Genomic DNA, 21476 nt, shown 5'->3' on the forward strand with positions numbered 1-21476 from the left:
CTACACTGCCATATAATCCAGTGCAAATTAGATAATCTGTGGAAGAGGCCTAAGTGAGGCCTAAGTCTGCCTGGGCTGAGTGGGTTGCTAGGAGACCAAGTGGGCGGAGCTTAGCCTTCTAACTGGAAGCAATTGGATAAAAACAATTATTCCTCTCCCTCTAATTAGAACTTTATTTTTCTTTTCTTTTTGTTGTATCAACCTAGAGCCATGGATGATGGGTTGTGTTGTCAGATTTTGAGGTTGGGGGGCCTGTAGTTTTGTTGTTTTGTCTGGTGCCCTGATTCCATCACTCTTATATATATATATATATATATACACACACACACACACACACACACATACATACATATATACTTGTAAACCGCCCTGAGTCCCCTTCGGGGTGAGAAGGGCGGGAAATAAATGTCGGTAATAAATAAATAAATAAATACTGGAACATGATCAGACAGCCCAGAAAACTCACAGCAACCCAGTGGTTCCAGCCATGAAAGCCTTCGACAATTCACAGAAACCATTGTGTTCTGTGGATGGTGAGCTACGAAAATTGAGTCACAAATTGGACCCATGTGTATCCTGAATTCCCAGATTGAATCTCCTTCTTCTGAGTCTCCAGTTTGAACCCAAATACCCAAGAGGCTCCAGAAACTGTCTGAACTTGGAAGCTAAGCAGGGCCAGTCCTGGTTAGTGGCTTGGATGGGAATCCATTGATGGATACAAAGCGATATTTCAAAGGAAGGAACTGGCAAAACCACCTCTGACTCTTCCTTGCCTAAGAAAACCCAGTGAAATTTAGAGGGTCACCATAATAGGGAACTTGAAGGCACATATTGCCTTTCTAGGAGCCGCCGTCGTGAAAAGAAACCTTTTTCCAAGCCTGGGAAGAAACTGTTCGGCAGCTTAAGAAGTCAGAGAAGCAGAAAGGAATGCAAACGCCAGTCCGAGATCAAAAGATGCCCCGTCGCACAACCGGGAAGGGACCCACACTGGAAATGTCAGACACATAAAATCAAGGAGGAAAAGCTGTATAAGCAGTTTTCCCAGGATAGCATATCTATCGGAGATCCCATGATCTAAACCAGATTAAGGATGGATCAAGGCCTTATTACATCAAGAGGACTCTCTCTGACTTTGTGCAGCTATCTGTGCGTTTCCATGGCTCCAAGTGTGAGATAATACTTTATGTTTTCATGCCAATTGACTCGGGCTTTAACTCTTGGCTCCTTCGGTTCCCAAAGGAAGGAACGCACAATTCTAGCCATCGTCTTCCCGTTGCGGGGAAGCCTCAAAGAAGGGTCCAAAGGCAAATATGGTCATCAAGACTGGATTCTTCTCATAAGTGTTAACCAAGACTTGAGAAGCACATATTTTATACCTCTTGAAGATTTCAGAATATTCTTTATATCCCTGCCAGTTCACCACCAATGATCTGGACCTACCTACTCACCTATGTATAAGACCATCAATGATCTAGACCTACCTACCTACCTATGTATAAGACTACCAATGATCTGGACCTACCTACTTACCTATGTATAAGACCATCAATGATCTAGACCTACCTACCTATGTATAAGACTACCAATGATCTGGACCTACCTACTTACCTATGTATAAGACCATCAATGATCTAGACCTACCTACCTACCTATATATAAGACTACCAATGATCTGGACCTACCTACTTACCTATGTATAAGACCATCAATGATCTAGACCTACCTACTTACCTATGTATAAGACCACCAATGATCTGGACCTACCTACCTATGTATAAGACCACCAATGATCTGGACCTACCTACCTACTTATGTATAAGAAATAGACTCCAGAACAGTGGTTCCCAACCTTTGGGCCTCCAGGTGTTTTGGACTTCAACTCCCACGAAGAAAAACACTACAACTGAATTGTAAACACACAACAAAGTCTCAAAGTATGAAAAATGGTCCTTTGTGGCAGCCAGAAGCAAACCTGCTGCCATCAGGGAGATGGTGGTGAGGTAGAAATAAAATTTATTATATTATTATGATGATTATTATTTTTCTCTATTATTATTGGTATTATTACATTTATTATTTTTCTCTATTATTGTTGCTACTATTACATTTATTTTACTCTATTTTTATTATTATTAATACATTTATTATTTCACTCTGATCTTAATATTATTACTGCATTTATTATTTTACTCTATTATTACATGTATTATTTTACTCTATTTATTATTACATGTACAGTAGAGTTTCACTTATCCAAGCTAAATGGGCCGGCAGAAGCTTGGATAAGCGAATATGTTGGATAATAAGGAGGGATTAAGGAGAAGCCTATTAAACATCAAATTAGGTTGTGATTTTACAAATTAAGCACCAAAACATCATGTTATACAACAAATTTGACAGAAAAAGTAGTTCAATAGGCAGTAATGTTATGTTGTAATTACTTTATTTACGAATTTAGCGCCAAAATATCATGATATATTGAGAACGTTGACTACAAAAATGGCTTGGATTATCCAGAGGCTTGGATAAGCGAGGCTTGGATAAGTGAGACTCTACTGTATTATTATTATTATTAAAAGGATACATAAGCACATTTACATTGAAGAAGATGAGAATAATGATTGGATCAGAGTTGGACAGTCTTATCTTAAATTAGAGCTTGATGTAAACATTCAAAAACATTTAACCTACTGAGGCCTCAATTAATGTAATTTTATTGGTATCTGTTTTTATTTCTGATATTTACCGCTCTCGGCTTATACTGGAGTCAATGTTTTCCCAGTTTTTTTGTGGTAAAATTAGGTGCCTCGGCTTATATTCGGGTCGGCTTATACTTGAGTATATATGGTATATCTCTATTAAAGAGAAACTCCTATTCAAATAAAATGTTTTTTGGGGAGGAAAGCACGCAGAAGAAAAATCTCACCTGTCCCTAACATTTTCTTTTTCTTTCTACTGTTCCCGGATATGCTTTCAAAGCAGTTTAATCAACTTTGCTTTTGGAAAAGCCTCCTGGGGACAGCAGCCAGCTGTGGGCCCGAGTCCTTCTGGAAGGCATCTGTTCCTCGTGAAAGCGGCCGGAGCGGCGCACGGGAGGCGTGTTGTGTCTGAAAAGCCGAAAGTGGGAAGCCGGCCCTGGGGGCTCTTTGTGGGGGAAGCCCACCCCCCACCACACTTCCGCCTGAGCCGGGAGACCCTCTCTAACTGGGGGCAGCCCAGACATCCTGCATCCAGAAAACACAGAAATTCTGGACCACGCTCACAACCACAGAGAAGCCACTGAATTCCACGAGCATGTGGACCATTTCAACAGAAAGGAGGAAACCATGACCATGAACACAATCTGGTCACCGGTTTTTTTAAAAATTCTAAAATCAGTAAATAAACAACACTCAGAAAACCGGAGAATTCCAGACAAGAAACAATCAGGGCCAGCTAACACCTTCTAGGAGTCTCCGGTGGCATAGAGGATTAAAGCCTTGCGACTTGAAGGTTGGGTTGCTGACCTGAAGGCTGCCAGGTTCGAATCCAACCCGGGGAGAGTGCGGATGAGCTCCCTATGTCAGCTCCAGCTCCATGCAGGGACATGAGAGAAGCCTCCCACAAGGATGGTTTTTTTTGTGTCAGGAGCAACCGGAGTTGGTTCTGGAGTGAGAGAATTGGCTGTCTGCAAGGACGTTGCCTAGAGGACGCCCGGATATTTTGACGTTTTACCATACTTGTGGGAGGCTTCTCTCATGTCCCTGCATGGAGCTGGAGCTGATAGAGGGAGCTCATCTGCGCTCTCCCCGGGTTGGATTCGAACCTGGCAGCTTTCAGGTCAGCAACCCAACCTTCAAGTCACAAGGCTTTTATCCCCTAGGCCACCGGAGGCTCCACAAGGATGGTAAAAACATCAAAACATCCGGGCAATGTCCCCTGGGCAACGTCCTTGCAGACGGCCAATTCTCTCACTCCAGAAGCAACTCTGGTTGCTCCTGACACGGGGAAAAAAAAGCTAACACCTCCAACAAAGAGTTGACTCTTTTCAACCATTATTAGAGTGTGTCAATGTGACATTTTGGACCACAATATGCGGAGTATCATCACGAGAGCCAGCTAAGTCTTCTACTCATCACAGATGATGGATTGATATGTCCTCCAACCATCGTATCTACAGGGTCAGCTGATGGAATGGTAAGCCATTGAAGCGACACAAGCGGCCTGATTTAATTTGATTCAATCTGATTCATAAATAGCAATGGTATTCAGAATAGTTTGATTAAATAAATAGTCTCCTTAATACAGTAGAGTCCCACTTATCCAAGCTAAACGGGCCGGCAGAAGCTTGGATAAGCGAATATCTAATTTGCCAAATAGTCACTGTTGAATGTTTTTATGTTGTGGAATGATATTTTAAATTGTAAGTCGCTCGGAGCACTCGGGTGGAGAGCAACTAATTAAGAAATAAAGTGAAGTGAAGTGAATATCTTGGATAATAAGGAGGCATTAAGGAAAAGCATCTTGCTGTCTCTCCTGGCAAGATGTAACTATTTAGATGTTTGTTATTTTTCCTTTCTTATTTTTCCTTAGAAACTAGTCTAGAGTAGACAGCTCCCAAGCCTTTCTATCTACAAGGGAGTTCTTTTAAACATCAAATTTTAAAAAGGGCTGAAAAACTAGGCTTATACTTGAGTATATACAGTACCCATCGGAGATAGAGGATGGGCAAGAAATAGTTGCAGCAGTAGTAGTAGTGGTAGTAAGTAGTTGCACACGCGAAAGCACCACAGTACCTTCTTTCCAGTTTGGGGCTACGTCTCCGAGACTGAGAAGGCCTCGCTCCCCTGGACGTCCCCTTGCTCAAGTGGCTGTCGTTGCGTCCTCCCGAGGGGACTCCCGTTCGAAAGCTGGCCCGAGAAGCCTCCTCGTTTCTGTGAAGAGGCACTGAGGTCCGTATGGCGGAGATGACATGCCCCGAGTAAGGGCTGAGTTGCTGTTCCTGGTGAGGAGCTTGCTGGTGAGGAGCCAGGGTTCGTTCCGGGGCTGCGTATTGCCCCGGCCGGCGATAGTTCCTCTCGTAATAATATCCTGGGAGGCACGGTCTCGTTTGCTCCATCACTCCGCCGCTGCAGCTTCTAGAGCAAGCCGACCAGGGTCCCCAGCTGCCCCATACGCCTGGGACCCCTGTGTTGTCTTCTTCTGCGGCAGTGTTTTGCTCTTCTATCCTCTGCGGCACCTAGAGAGAGATAAATTCAGCATGATCACAAGGTAATGAATAGTGGAGTTGGGGGGGATAGAATCTTGTTGGCCAATTCCAACCCACTCAATTGAGTATTGAGTGATAAGTCAACATATAGAGCAGGCATGGGCAAACTTCAACCCTTCCTCCAGATGTTTAGGACCTCAACTATTACAAGCCCTAAATACTTGGAGGAAGGGTTGAAGTTTGCCTATGGCTGATGTAGAGCAACCAGGCTCAGCTCCATCATGCCCTTGTTGGGAATCACCCTGGACTACTCAAGTCTAGATGTAGTTAGATAGATGATAGAGCTAGATCGAGGGAATCCTTTTCCTGTTTCCAAAGCATGCTTAGATAGGCTTTACTGTGTTTCACTCTATCCTGTTTACGTCACATCCCTTACTTTGAAGTTAGTAGAATTGTGAATCTTTAGGGACACTAACTTCCCATTGGTCAGAATGTCTTTTATGGCCCCAATAAACTGGACCATGAGATTGGAACCATTTTGGTTCTCTCTTCTCCCTTTGTTCTTCTAGCTAACAAGAAGCATCTCGCCATCTCTCCTGGCAAGATGTAACTATTTAGATGTTTGTTATTTTTCCTTTCTTATTTTTCCTTAGAAACCAGTCTAGAGTAGACTAGACAGCTCCCAAGCCTTTCTATCTACAATGGAGTTCTTTTTACCTGAATAAATACTTTTTGAACTTTTACTGAGACTCTGCAGTCCATTGCAATCCTAAATGGTCAAAGGCTTCTCTTTGCTCACCCCGTGTAAGTAACTGCTGCATTTGAAAGCTTTTGCTTTTGCTACTCTGCTGTTTTTGGTGGAATCTCCCCCAGAGAAGGTTAAATTGAGTCTAACCGCTCAGAGATTATCACAACAGCCCTGACCCAGTGGCTAATGAGATCCATTCACTCTGTATCCCAACTTCCATTGCTCTGTCCTCTGAGGACATAAAAGTAGCTAGATGCAGCTCCATCATGCCCTGACCCCAGCAGCTGAATGAAAGGGTGGGTGGGTGGATGAAAGGCCTTCTATCTACCCACCCATCCATCCCAACAGTCACCCCCTTATCTTGGAGGGAGAAAAGAGCAAACAGATACAGTTCCATCATGCCCTGACCCTAGCAGCTGATGGAAGACCTTCCATCCATCCCAAGTGGCACCACCCTAATGTTAGAGGAAGAGAAGAGCATCAAGACACGGCTTCAACAGCTGATGGAAGGCCCTCCATCCATCCATCCATCTATCCATCCTAACTGCCACCACCTTGGTCTTGAAGGAAGGAAAGAGCAGCCAGACACAATTCCTGTTAATGTGGAATTTGTGTATTGATAGTGTTTAAATGCAATTTGTGCCATGCTTGTATTGCGACTGATTGCATCATTCAGAATGTACCATAGTGTGGAAAGAGTTAATTGCCAAGAAGCTATGATGACTTTGATGTGTGGCTGGAACTAGGGAGTATCCAGACACAAGTATTTGTGCATAACGATTGTGTCAGTTCAGTTGAGTTCTGTCTGCCTAGAGTTCAAGTCAAGTTCTGTTGGAGAACAGAACAGTCCTGTGTTCGTCTGTCGTCTGCAAGTCTGTTTGTGTTGATTACTGCTGCATACAGTAAAACTTTGTAAATAGTTTTACCAATGTCTCTGAGTGTCTCTTCGTTCTGCGCTCCACTGCTTCCATCCAACTACTGCCGCGCTGCAAATACTCTGACAGTTCCATCAAGCCCTGACCCCAGCCAGTGATGGAAGGCCCTCCATCCATCCCAAGTGCCACCACCCTGAGGTTAGATGAAGAGAAGAGCACCAAGACACCGCTCCATCTTGTCCTGGCCCCAGAGGCTCATGATATCTCCTTCCTCTGGATTCCAACTGCCATTGCCCTGGCCTCTGAGGGAGAGAAGAGCAGCCAGGTCCAGCTCCACAATGTGGCCAAAACGTGGACCCATATCCACAAGCCATTGGGGTTGGTTTTACCGAATGCTAGAGATTCAATCTCTTTGCATTGTGTGAAGTGATTTATTTAATGCACAGGCAGTTAGTCAACTGTGCAGGTTAAAGGAATTTGCAAGCTCCACTGCCAAAAAGTTGGAAGAGATTCAGAAGTCAAGAGAATAAATAACTCCAGAGTGAAGAATGCCAAAATACGGTAGGTAAAGAGACAACTGTTTGAAGTCTATTTGGCAGGGACTTGAAACAGTCCCATAATGAGACTGGAGCAGCCATCACACACACTCACATACACACAAAACAACTCCGGCACCCAACCATGGAGTCACAATTAATACCAATTTCTCTTCCCAAGGAGATTTCATGAGGGACTCCCAATCAGGTCTAAACCAGCCCTAGAAGACAGGCGGGTTTGTATAGAATGTCATGATATCCCCACTTTCTGGTTATTTATAGTACGTATATATTGCCTTTCTGTCAACACACTTAAGGTGTGTTACAGTTCAGTGACTTAGAATTGAATCGCCATGGTTCAAGATGGAAGAGTGCCCAAGAAGCATGCAAACGGCCGATAACCATCTATTTCTGAGTGAGGCATTTTTTGTTCAGTTTGTTCTATTCCAGTATTAATCTATAACCATGAAATATTACATTGAAATATGGCCAAGATTTTATGCAGAGGTTGCATAGCATAAATCTCCAAGGTGCACTAATTGTGTTGCACAATGCTTGTGTCAAAAGGCAATATTATTCAACTGAACGAAGGAACCAAACGTACAACCGAATAGGTAACTATACAAATATACGTATCCTTTTTCCTTATGCATCAATAGCTCTCTGTGCACTTTCACATCAATGCATATGCCGGTATATGCTCAATGTGTATCTCAAATCCATGTCCAACGTGTTTTCCCACACACTTTATAATTCGACTTCCATGGCTTTGAACTGAATGTAGATGCTCTACAACAAACAAACATGTCCAGTAATCCATGCATAAGACATTGATAGGCCCATCTTACTGACCGAGAGGTCCTGAGTTCGAAGCCAGCCCAGGTGGGGGTGAGCTCCCGACCATTAATAGCCTAGCTCTCTGTTTGTTGGTGTATTTTGGTGTAAGGGTGAAATGCTGAATCAAGTGTTTTGCTGTTGGAGTTTTGCAACTGTGTATTCCGGCATGCTTTCCAGCAGCACACGGGTTAATGGCAGGCCAGCTTGAGTGATAGCCTGCCTAACCAATAGGTCAAGCCTTCCGATCTTAGAGGGCGGACAGGACATTCGTCATTCTGCTCTGGAATGTAGGAGTTGCCAGCAGAAGAGCTTTGGTAATTATTGGCAAAGAGAAAGGTCGTGCTTTGCCTTGCTTAGGAAAGCATGAGTCCTAAGAGCGATGGACTTTGTAACTGTAAATAGTTTGTATATATAATAAAGCCTAAAAACCGCTGCAATCAGCTGAATTACTACTGTGGTGTCGTTTGTCGGTGCTGCTAAGCCTGATGCTTGAGCAGTCCAACGGAGGATAGATTAGTGAGAGGCCTGGCTCACCAATAAATCAGGGTGGTTCAGAGCTGATTAACCCCCTGACATTGTTGACCTAAACAGCCCAAAAGACAGTTGTACCTGTCAAGTAGAAAACTTAGGTTTCCCCATACCTGATCTAGACAGAGCATTGTCTGCACATTGATCTAGTCAATCTGAACCAGTGGTCCTATACTTTGGTCTTCTAGACTGGTATCTCCAAAACTTTGGTCTCCAACTCCCAAAAGCCCCAACAGACTTGGCTGATAGTAATGAATTCTGGGAATCCAAAACATCTGGAAGACAAAACACTAATGTTTTGGACATCAACTCCAAAGATACTCAACTACTGGACATGCTAGCTAGAGCTTCTGCAAACTGGAGAACAAAACAGATGGTCATGGTATTTGGAATATCTAACAGAGATTACAGCTCTTGTTGCTGATACATGTGAATTTGGATTGGGGCCATCAAACTTAACTATTCATCTAGAGTATGCATCTTTCAACAGCTGTTTTCCTCTGTGGAAGTTCTGACTTTGTTATTCAGAGGAAAGTAGAGGTTAAATGTTATGTAGACCCATCAAACTTGAATTCCTTTCAGGCCTTTGAACAAATCACTATTAACTGCCTGTTTATTTCCCAACATTGTGTGTTATTATTACATGAAAAATGGCAAACGGTTTGACGGCAAAGGCCTTTCTTTGCCAGTTATCACTCCACAGGATCACACTCGACATTCCTTTCCACATTTCTGAGTGCGGCCGACTTCAAATGCATACTAAATGGGGAATAACAGATAAATAGCTATCTCAAGACGTTCATCCATCCATCCTCACCTCCCGGCTCAGACACCCACTGGCCCGCATTCAAACGTCCCGACCCAAACAGCAGTTCATGTGTTCGTAAAGTTGATCTGTACATTCTTAATACCACTTGGAGGAAACAAGATCTTCACCCTGGGACTTGGCCTACAGTTGTCGAAACTTTGCTATGACAGAACACCCCAGAGGAAGAAATATCGCTAGAACGAGAAGCCACAATTATTCCAAAACTAACTGGTTGTACAAGAAACTGAATATGTAATGAGGCCTCAGAAATGCTAATTTGTTAACATGGTGCTATAGTCAATCAAGACCCTTGGGCTAACCCATGAATACATTCATTGATCTAAAGAACACTAAGGACCACTCATTGTATAAGACCACCAATGATCTGGACCTACCTTCCTATGTATAAGACCACCAATGATCTGGACCTTCCTACCTACCTATGTATAAGACCACCAATGATCTGGACCTACCTACCTTCCTATGTATAAGACCACCAATTATCTGGACCTACCTATCTACCTATGTATAAGACCATCAATGATCTGGACCTACCAACCTACCTATGTATAAGACCACCAATGATCTGGACCTACCTACCTACCTATGTATAAGACCATCAATGATCTGGGCCTACCTACCTACCTATGTATAAGACCACCAATGATCTGGACCTACCTACCTACCTATGAATAAGACCACCAATGATCTGGACCTTCCTACCTACCTATGTATAAGACCATCAATGATCTGGACCTACCTACCTACCTATGTATAAGACCACCAATGATCTGGACCTACCTACCTACCTATGTATAAGACCATCAATGATCTGGGCCTACCTACCTACCTATGTATAAGACCACCAATGATCTGGACCTACCTACCTACCTATGTATAAGACCACCAATGATCTGGACCTACCTACCTACCTATGTAAGGACCACTAAGGACCACTCATTGCACCAATGGGTTTTCCAATTGATCACAATATGGAGGATAGTTGAAGACACGAGTATAAAGAAAATGGTGGAAAATACTATAAAATCACACTGGAAAATCTAGAAAATGCACAGAAGAATACCTGACCGAAATCAATATTTTTATTTGGTGTTGTTCAGGTAGGACACAAACTTGTCAACAACTGCTTCCCAACTGTCAATCCCGCCTCGCCATGAAATGTCCCTTATTGCCATTTCTAAAATCTGGTAACACGACACTCGCAACCCTTGGGTGGGAAGATTTCGATGGATTAGAATCGATAGTTGATTTTGCAGATTTTCATCTCGACCTTCGCGGCGTTCGGCTTACAAAGCTCTCGGTGCAGTAATACGGTAATTAGATTACAAGCTATTAAAATGATAGCATCACAAAAACAACAGCCTTCCATGGAATGAATACCAACAGTCTCCGAGAATGGACAAATCTAGTTGTTGAACCCCAGCTAGAAAAGACCCGAACTGAGGAGATTTACCAAAGCGTTGACTTGCCATCAACTGGGAACATCTAGTTGGGAAAAGGGACCAGCAACTGAATTAGGCGAAAACTATTATTATTCCCTATTTAAAACATCAACTGACATAAAACCACCTAAATGTAGATAGGGATGAATACATTTGGAGGAGGAGGATTCTAAACTCCAATGAGAAGGCCATGTGTTTTTCACTGGAGAAGGGACCCCATAGATCAGTGGTTCCCAACCTGTGGTCCGTGGACCACCAATGGTCCACAAGAACTAAAATTTGGTCCACAGCCTCACTGTTACTACTACAAATAATAACACAGCCCAACCAAACATATTTTTTTCTTGATGTCTTCGTTTTTAAGACTGTTCCTGGGGTTATTTGGGGTGCTGATTCAGAAAAATCGCATTAGATAGACCACATCTAGATGGTTAAATATGGTTTTCTGTGGGTGACTACTGGGTGGCATATGTTCTGTATCAGAAACGAGAGCTGATGTGGTGTATCCAATGCAGTTTTCTGAATCAGCACCTCAAAGAACCAAACCGAATCTAAAGTTGACCAAAAACTGATTCGTAACCCTTTTGATGCTAATGTTGGAGAATGGTCCCTGGTCAATGTGGTCCCTGGTCACAAAAAGGTAGGAAACCACTTCCATAGATCAAGGATGGAAACCATGCACCCCAAACATTGTTCGGCTACAACTCCCGGGATTTATCTCCATATGGTATGGTGGTTTGAACAGCTGGGAACTGTAGTCCAACAATACAAGAGAGCCAAACGATTCCTACCTGTTGTAGATGGGAACCACCAAGGCCAATAGCTCATAAATGGGGACTCGCCAAGCTAATGTCTCTCATTGGTACATATGGACAAAAGTCATGCTCTAAATCAGGTATGGACAAACTTGGGCCCTCCAGGTGTTTTGGACTTCCACTCCCACAATTCCTAACAGCCGGTCACAAAGCAAGTTAACTGACAGGTTAACTGTATTTCATCACATAATAGTCGCACCCCATTTTTTTAGTATTTTTGTGTTCCTCTGGTAGGCTGTTAGGAATTGTGGGAGTTGAAGTCCAAAACACCTGGAGGACCCAAGTTTGCCCATGCCTGAGCTAAATCCTATTGAATCAATTGAATTTGTTTAGATGTCAACTTGCTATTCAACAACAGGTTCAATGGGTCTACTCGAGCTGCAATTAATCAGTAAGTAGGATGCCTCTCCTTCATGCTCAGGCCTCACAGTTTCCACCATATATTTACTTGTGTTACGCACCAAAAATTCCACAGGATACAGAGGTGCAATGATTGGAAGATCACCAACCTTGTAGCATCTATATGGTAACATGATTTGCTGTATCTGCCAGGAAATGACACGCGTATTTTATTAGCTTTGCAGTATATGGAAAGTGTGAATGCACCCGCCTTAACTGATCTGGGTTTCTACTCTTTGTATATTAATTGTTTAAATGAAATATCCTGCCCAAACATCTGTGCCAAGGAAGGCGAAAGGAACTCAATGCTTTGAAAACAGATTATCTTTGTGATCAGAAAGTACCACGCAAGGCACGGAAAGCCTAAGCGAGCTGCCAACGACACTCCACCCGACATCTGAAGAGACTGCAAATCCATCGAAGCACTCCAGAAGGCAAATTATCTTGAACCAATGTAGCCCAGACCCTTTTTCTCCATCCAGGTTGAGTATTCTTTATCTAGAAATCCAAAATGTTCCATACATGGAAACTTTTTGCCACCATCTGCCCACTTCTGCGTTTGGGGAAAGGGGGCTAGTCACCCGTCCAGTGTCCACTGAGTTTTTCCTCCAACAAAAGAAAAGAAGAGGAAAGAGGAAAGGAAGAATTTGTTTAAAATGACTATATAAGCAAACAGAGACAGAGAGGGATCCTATAAAAAGAAGAGAATGCTGGGTAATGGGTGCCTTGGGACCGAGAGCTGGAAATTAAATGGATCCCCGCCCATTCCGCTGCAGATTCTCTCCAGCTTCCCCTTCATTTCTCAGTTAGCTTTGGCCGTAAGGAAATCTCAAACTATTTACAAATATCTTAATGGAACATTCATTCAGCTCCCCAAGCCTCCGAGTCTGATTATATTTCCTCTGCTTACCTTTCGGAGCAAAACCAGATGTGCAAGGTGCACACAGAGGAATCCTAGAATTTCCTTCGCCAAAACCTGAACCCTCTGATCCTTAAGGACTTACATACGCGCCTTGCTCCTCCAACTTAAGGAAAAGCACATGTGTTCAGCGGAGGCCCGCGTCCAACGGCTAAACTCAAGAACTATCCCATGTAAGCAGCCCTGAAGGAGGCACCGGGTCAGAGTTGGTCCTCTTTGAAACCCAAAGCACCCAACTCTTTATTGGGAAGAGAAGCCGTCCATCCTCCTTTAGATTCTGCATTTTCAAGGAATCTCATTGACACCCCCTGCCCCCCGCTTGACTGATTTATATCTAAGGCACCCCGCCTTACTGGATAAAATTACTGTAAAGGAATTTAAATTGAAACACAGGCAATGTAAGGCGTGATCTAATCTCAGAAACACAGGATGGAAGGATATGTGATCCCTAAAGTCTCAGGGTGCATCTACATTGTAGAATTAATGCAGTTTGATGCCACTTTAGCCCCCACGGCTCAGTGCTAGGGAATCGTGGGAGGGAGTTGCAGTTTGGTGAGGCCACTGCATAGAATTGATCCATGGCAGTTTAAGTGGTATGAAACTGGGCTGATTCTGCAGAGTAGATGTCAGCCATGGAAAACCACTGGGCAACCTTACAGGATACAGAAGTCATATTGTGTAACACACGTTCCCAGGCTGGGTATTCAAACCGTGGTTGGTTTGCCCACAAAATTGACAACGTCAAGTTGGTGGTTGCCAATGAAACCACCAATATGAAGATGGTAGCTAATGGAACACAACATCAAAATGGTTGTGAGTAGAGCATCCAGCATCAAGATGGTTGCCAAAAGAGGCTCCCAATGTCACTATGGTTGCCTGTGGAGCACCCAGGATCAAGATGATCACCAATGGAGACCCAAAATCATGATGGTTGCCAATAGTGCACCCAACATCAAGATGATTGCAAGTAGAGCATCCAGCATCAAGATGGTTGCCAATGAAGACCCAAAGTCACGATGGTTGCCAATGGAGCACCCAGAATCAAGATGATTGCCAATGGAGACCCAAAGTCATGATGGTTGCCAATGGAGTATCCAATATCAAAATGGTAGCAACAGAGCATCCAGTATCAAGATGGTTGCCAAAGGAGCATCCAATATCAAAATCATGGCCTTGTGGAGACCCAATATCATGATGGTTGGCAATGGAGCACCCAACATCAAGATGATCACCAGTGGAGACCCAAAGTCACAATGGTTGCCAATGGAGCACCCAACATCAAGATGACTGCAAGTAGATGGTGACCCAAAATCACGATGGTTGCCAATGAAGCACCCAACATCAAGATGACTGCAAGTAGATGGAGACCCAAAGTCACAATGGTTGCCAATGGAGCACCCAACATCAAGATGACTGCAAGTAGATGGAGACCCAAAGTCACAATGGTTGCCAATGGAGCACCCAACATCAAGATGATCGCCAACGGAGACCCAATGTCACAATGATTGCCAAAGGAGCACCCAATATCAAGATGGTTGCAAGTGGACTACCTAGTGTCAAGATGATTGTCAAAGGAGCATCCAATATTGAGATGATTGCCAACGGAGACCCAATGTCACGATGGTTGCCAATGGAGCACCCAGTATCAAGACGGGCACCCAACATAGAGAACGTGAGGATCTGAGGAGATGTTCCCTATCAACAAATCTTTTTGAAAGAAGGTTGAAAGTGCCTTCCAATTGCACCGTGCTCATGTCTCGTTTCCAACACATCCGGAATAAAGCAGAGAGTGTTATTATCCTCGGTTCTCCTTGTTTTTCTGCTTTTTGCACTAACACTGGCATCCCGGCGGCCCAGGAGAAATAACAACCTCTGCAGCAACAATGCAATGTAAATAGGGACATGCTTCAAGGGCTCACCCCAAGACAAGCAGGCGGGTGTGAAGTCAAGACAGTACATGTTCTGCAAATATAAGCTGCGAAGTTGCGAGCGACCCTGCTTAACCTGTGTTTTGAAAAGCAACACTCGGGCACCTTGGTGGGACAGCCGCATTCTTTCAAAACAATGGAGCCGTCAATCAGAGGGGCAGGAGGCCTCCTCGTGAAGGAAATGCTACATTTCTCTGTCATTAGCAGACCTGGATGGCATTCTTTGGCTCCTCCGAGAGAGATTAAAGTCCCGGTGCCTTCGGGACATAAATACCTTTCGCTTGGCTACAATAGGTGGATTCTTAAGGTCGGGGAAACAAAATCCGTCCATCTCGTGGGATTAATGGCCCGATCATGGTGTTACTGTACGGCTGAGCCGAGAGATCAAACCGCAGTGGAATTTCGGCTGCGGATTATGTCGAAACCTGATCTCCACTTTTGTTTAAGAGAGGCACCGCTCTGGAGGACCTACAGCAGAACCTCGTGGAGACGTTATACTACAGATCTCAGAATCCACATCCACTAGGTTCCCCATAACATCTCCTCAGAAATGGTTTTGGTCTCCAAATCTTCCACTCATGGCGTGTCATAGGATCCCAACTTCAGTTCTCCAAGTTGTAGAGGTGCACCTAAAACACGACTCAGGTCCATCCCATTTCCACATACTCTATATTCTGGACTTTACCAACACTCTCCTTCTCAAAATAGAAGAAACTGAAAGGAAAATACCAACTGAGGTCAACAACAGGTGGGATGGTTCGATCGAAGGAAGCCATGGATGCTCTGAGTTTTCCAAATCTGAGCAGAGCAGCTCATGATGAAGACTTCTGGAGGTCCCTCAAGCATAGGGTCATCCTAAGTCAAAGTTAACTTAATGGCAAATAGCAACAACATTGAAGATGGACCCACACTTGTGTATACATGCCTTTGAATTGCTTGTTAACTCATGTCAACCCTTTGAATTTCCTAGAGCAGTGGTTCTCAACCTGGGTCCCCAGATGTTTTTGGCCTTCAACTCCCAGAAATCCAAACAGCTGGGATTTCTGGGAGTTGTAGGCCAAAAACATCTGGGGACCCCAGGTTGAGAACCACTGTCCTAGGGTTTCCTCAGGCAAGAAATGCCCAGAGGTGGTCTTGCCAGTTCCTTCCTCTGAAGTAAAGCCTACAGCACATGGTCTTCCATTATGGTCTCCCATCTAAGAACTAACCAAGGTTAATGCTACTTAGCGTCCAAGATCAGCTGATACCTGGTGCCTTGAGTTTATTTCGCTAGGATAACCAACACCACAATATGAATTTACCACTTGTACGATTGACGTGTCTTACCTTTCTGTGTTCAATCGAGGGTTGTGGGATGACAAGCTGAAATCCAAGTACAACGATGGAACTGAGGATCCTGTGGGACAAAAATGGTTTCAAAAAAAGTCCAGAAACAACTTCTCATGGCGAGCAGCACAGCTTTCCTCACCACTACAGACCACAAATTTGACTTCAGAAGCTACTTCCAGAAGACGTTGGCCACCGAGTCACACAGAAGGACCTACAAATGTCTACAGAAATGTTCTCACTGGGAACCGCTAGGTCAGTGGTTCTCAACCTGTGGGACCCCAGGTATTTTGGCCTACAACTCCCAGAAATCCCAGCCAGTTTATCATCTGTTAGGATTTCTAGGAGTTGAAGGCCAAAACATCTGGGGAACCACAGGTTGAGGTCCTCCAGCATGCCTCTATGGTCATCTTCTACCATAAGTTGGCCATGGAATCACACTGGAAGGCCTACAAATACCTAGAGGAGTGTTCTCTGTAATGTGCTAGGTCCTCCAGCATGCCTCTATGGTCATCTTCTACCATAAGTTGGCCATGGAATCACACTGGAAGGCCTACAAATACCTAGAGGAGTGTTCTCTGTAATGTGCTAGGTCCTCCAGCATGCCTCTATGGTCATCTTCTACCATAAGTTGGCCATAGAATCACACTGGAAGGCCTACAAATACCTAGAGGAGTGTTCTCTGTAATATGCTAGGTCCTCCAGCATGCCTCTATGGTCATCTTCTACCATAAGTTGGCCATAGAATCACAATGGAAGGCCTACAAATACCTAGAGGAGTGTTCTCTGTAATGTGCTAGGTCCTCCAGCATGCCTCTATGGTCATCTTCTACCATAAGTTGGCCATAGAGTCACACTGGAAGGCCTACAAATACCTAGAGGAGTGTTCTCTGTAATGTGCTAGGTCCTCCAGCATGCCTCTATGGTCATCTTCTACCATAAGTTGGCCATAGAATCACACTGGAAGGCCTACAAATACCTAGAGGAGTGTTCTCTGTAATGTGCTAGGTCCTCCAGCATGCCTCTATGGTCATCTTCTACCATAAGTTGGCCATAGAATCACACTGGAAGGCCTACAAATACCTAGAGGAGTGTACTCTGTAATGTGCTAGGTCCTCCAGCATGCCTCTATGGTCGACTTCCACCATAAGTTGGTCATAGAATCACAATGGAAGGCCTACAAATGTCCCTGTAAGAATCTCTAGATCCTCAGGCACATCTCCATGGTCAACTTCTAATCCAATGGATCTATTCTAGTTGGGTCAAACAATGGGATCCATTGCCTCGTTTCCAACAGACCTCACAACCTCTGAGGATGCCTGCCATAGTGTGGGCGAAACATCAGGAGAGAATGCTTCCGGAACATGGCCACACAGTCCAGAAAACTCACAGCATCCCAGTGATTCTGGCCATGAAAGCCTTCGACAACACAATACTTTAGTTCTTCCTTGGCTGTCCCCTATGAACGTCTGCCTGAAATGGCAAAGCCAATCTCTTCTTTCTCTTTCAAGCCCAGAGTTGGGAATCTTCACTCTTTTCCTGATATAAACCTTGGCGTGTTTCTGATCCATCCGTGTGCACGCTTTGGTACCAAACGCGGGGAAAGTTAACATCGCGAAGCATGCGCGGGAGAGGAAAAGCAGCCAAAGAAAGCGATCAATTGACATAACAGAAAAATCACTTTTTGAAAAGGCCTGCCTGTTATTTTATGTTATGTCAATTGATAGTTTGCTTTGGCAGATCGGACTGTAATGTTGCATGCTTCGCCATGCCTGGGGTTTCTTCCCAAATTTACAAAAACAAGCTCTTCCTCTTCTGCAGGGATCGCTCCAGACGAGCAGACTTCAAATGCAAGAAATATATATATAAAGGGAAACCAGGTAAAACTATTACCTCCGCAAAACAATTTGGAACGAAAAATTGGGAGGGAATCTCAGTGTCAAGGCCAGGACGACATCAAGGACATGTCTCACTTGCAAATGTTTGTTAGTTCAACACAGACAAAGTCTGTACCCTAAGCTCATTACACACAACTGATCCCCCAAATAACATAAGCTTTAATTACCGTATATACTCGAGTATAAGCCGACCCGAATATAAGCCGAGACACCTAATTTTACCATTAAAAAACTGGGAAAACATTGACTCCAGTATAAGCCAAGGGTGGTAAATTTCAGAAATAAAAATAGATACCAATAAAATTACATTAATCGAGGCATCAGTTGGTAAATGTTTTTGAATATTTATATAAAGTTCAAATTTAAGATAAGACTGTCTGATTAAATCATTATTCTTATCTTCTTCAATGTAAATGTGCTTATGTATCCTTTTAATAATAATAGAGTAAAATAACACATGTAATAATAATAATAATAATTATTATTATTATTATTATTATTATTATTATTACAGGAAAATAATACAAGTAATAATAAATAGAGTAAAATAATAAATGCAACAATAATAATAAGATCAGAGTGAAATAATAAATGTAATAATAATAATAATAATAGAGTAAAATAAATGTAATAGTAGCAACAATAATAGAGTAAAATAATAAATGTAATACTACCAATAATAATAGAGAAAAATAATAAATGTACCATATATTCTCGAGTATAAGCTGACCCAAATATAAGCCAACCAGGACCCTCACCCGAGTATAAGCCGAGGGGGGATTTTTCAGTCTTAAAAAAAGGGTCTGAAAAACTAGGCTTATACTCGAGTATATACAGTATATTATGTGATACCATCCCTGGATACAGATATATGGGAAGAAGTGTGTGTAAGTCATTTGGTTGAAAAGGGATTAATACTCACTGTAAAGAGCCTTTATAATGGTCGAGCATCATTCTTGACCCTGAAAGCAAAGCGGCGGAGAGGGAAACCGATGCCTTCCAGTGTGTTGGAATTTCAGGGAGGATTATAGAGAAATCCTGGAGGGAAAGACATATCAAATAAATAAATAAGGGGGGTAATGACTTCTCTGGATATCTCATGAAACACTCAATGAATGTCTACAAAACCAATGATGAGATTATTTGCTTATTATTATTTATTTACAGTATTTATATTCCGCCCTTCTTTCTCACCCCGACAGGGACTCAGGATGGATCACAATGCACATATACATGGCAAACATTCAATGCCATTAAACATACGACACACAGACAGACACAGAGGCAATTTAACATTTTCCAGCTTCCGGCTTTTCATGAGGGTATGCTTGATTCCGGCCACAGGGGGAGCTGCTGATTCATCGGCCACTTGTGACACCGAGTCCTTGATAAAGTACTTCCTCATTTTCCGCATGCTGCTGGAAGTTTTTATGGTGTTGTAAATTAGATAAATCAGCCTCCCCGCATAAAGCGGTACCTAAATTTTCTACTTGACGGATGAAACTGTCTTTCGGGCTGCCTTGTGACACCGAGTCCTTGATGGAGTACTTCCTCATTCTTCCACTGCTGGAAGTTTTTATGGTGTCGTAAATTAAATAAATTAGCCTCCCCGCATAAAGAAGTATCTTTACTTGACATTTCCTACTTGACAGATGCAACTGTCTTTCGGGCTGCCTTGTGACACTGAGTCCTTGATGGAGTACTTCCTCATTCCTTTCTGCATGCTGCTGGAAGTTTTTATGGTGTTGTAAATTAGATAAATTAGCCTCCCCGCATAAAGCGGTACCTAAAGTTCCTACTTGACAGATGCAACTGTCTTTCGAGCTGCTTAGGTTGACAGCAAGCTAGGCTATTAATTGGTTGGGAGCTCAATCCAACTCAGGCTTCGATCTCATGACCTCTCAGTCAGTGGTGATTTATTGCAGCTGCACCATGGCCCAGCCATAAATTTTATGCCTCCAGTGATAAAAACCAAGGCTGGTATTTTATACCAGTGACTTAGTTAAGTATTCTGAATCCTGGCCTGATTTGTCAGGAAATCTGACAAATTTGTCAGCAAATGTGACAAATTCGATGTGGAGGAGTTTTGACTGTGGCGCAAGTGTCACAACTGTGAACAAAGGTGCATCTACATTGTGGAATGAATGCAGTTTGACACCGCTTGATCTGTCACGGCTCATGGCTACAGAACCATGGGAGTTGTAGTTTTACCGTCCCTTTAGGTTTCTCCGCCCAAGAGTGCTGGTGCTTCTCCAAACTACAACTCTAAAGATTGGATAGCATTGAGTCACGGCAGTTAAGTGGTGTCAGACTGCATTAATCCCATTGTGTGGATGCACGTCCAACAGAGGAGAAATTCCGTTCCAATAATAATAATAATTATTATTATTAGCGACATGTATATCCCGCCCTTCTCACCCCAAAGGAGACTCAGGGCGGTTTACAAGTATATATACATACAATATATTATATTATATGACTATATTGCAATATTATTCGTAACAACCCGGCAGAGGTTCAGCCCTGTTCCCAAAATCTACATCTCCCACCATCACCTTCTACTGGAGCTTTCTTTGCTTACAAGATCCCGGCCAAGTGTTCAGATTGTCGGGGAAACATGACGGCATTGCTGCCCATAGATAAGTCCTTATCGCTTCCTGTCAACCGATCAGATAAGGGTTAAGAGGCTGGAGAAAGAGGAGGCTTATCTTCCCAACCACGCTGTGTGCGGCTCGAGAGAGAACAGGCAACGTTTACTGCAGGGACTTGACGTTATCTTCGGGATAACACTGGGCTTTGTTGTTATCTGCTCGAGACAAAACGTGAAAAAGAAACAGCCGAGCACCATTCGGAGCCTCCAAGAATCACCGTTGTGCAAAGGGACCGAACACTCCCAGGAGTGCATCTAATAATAATAATAATAATAATAATAATAATAATAATAATAATAACTACCAACTGCAAAAGGCCACCCTACAGGGATCTGCACGCATCATTCGAAAAAACATCACACAATCCTAGACACTTGGGAAGTGTTTGACTTGTGATTTTGTGATACAAAATCCATCATGTCTATCTTGTTTGCTGTGTCATAATATTATAATAATAATAATAATAATAATAATAATAATAATAATAATAATAATACATCACACAGTCCTAGACACTTGGGAAGTGTTCGACTTGTGATTTTGTGATACGAAATCCA

The 21476-nt window shown here is 43.1% G+C and overlaps 1 protein-coding gene across 4 annotated transcripts in view; it reads right to left on the minus strand.

Annotated features, from left to right (window-relative positions):
- Positions 1-21476, minus strand: part of thsd4 (thrombospondin type 1 domain containing 4) — a 217034-nt gene that overhangs the window by 187634 nt on the left and 7924 nt on the right. For 2 of the 4 annotated variants that reach the window (XM_062963311.1, XM_062963312.1), the window contains exons 2-5: positions 20824-20925; positions 19191-19306; positions 16371-16440; positions 4776-5218 (exon numbers count right to left, since the gene is read on the minus strand). In XM_062963311.1, coding sequence (XP_062819381.1) covers positions 4776-5218; positions 16371-16440; positions 19191-19222 — 545 coding nt within the window. In that variant the 5' untranslated portion in view covers positions 19223-19306; positions 20824-20925. Of the gene's footprint in view, positions 1-4775; positions 5219-16370; positions 16441-19190; positions 19307-20823; positions 21075-21476 lie in introns of all 4 variants that reach the window. The other 2 variants (XM_062963310.1, XM_062963309.1) reach the window with 2 other exon arrangements.

The sequence above is a fragment of the Anolis carolinensis genome, unplaced genomic scaffold, assembly GCF_035594765.1.
Source record: "Anolis carolinensis isolate JA03-04 unplaced genomic scaffold, rAnoCar3.1.pri scaffold_11, whole genome shotgun sequence".
Taxonomy (NCBI): Eukaryota; Metazoa; Chordata; class Lepidosauria; order Squamata; family Dactyloidae; genus Anolis; species Anolis carolinensis.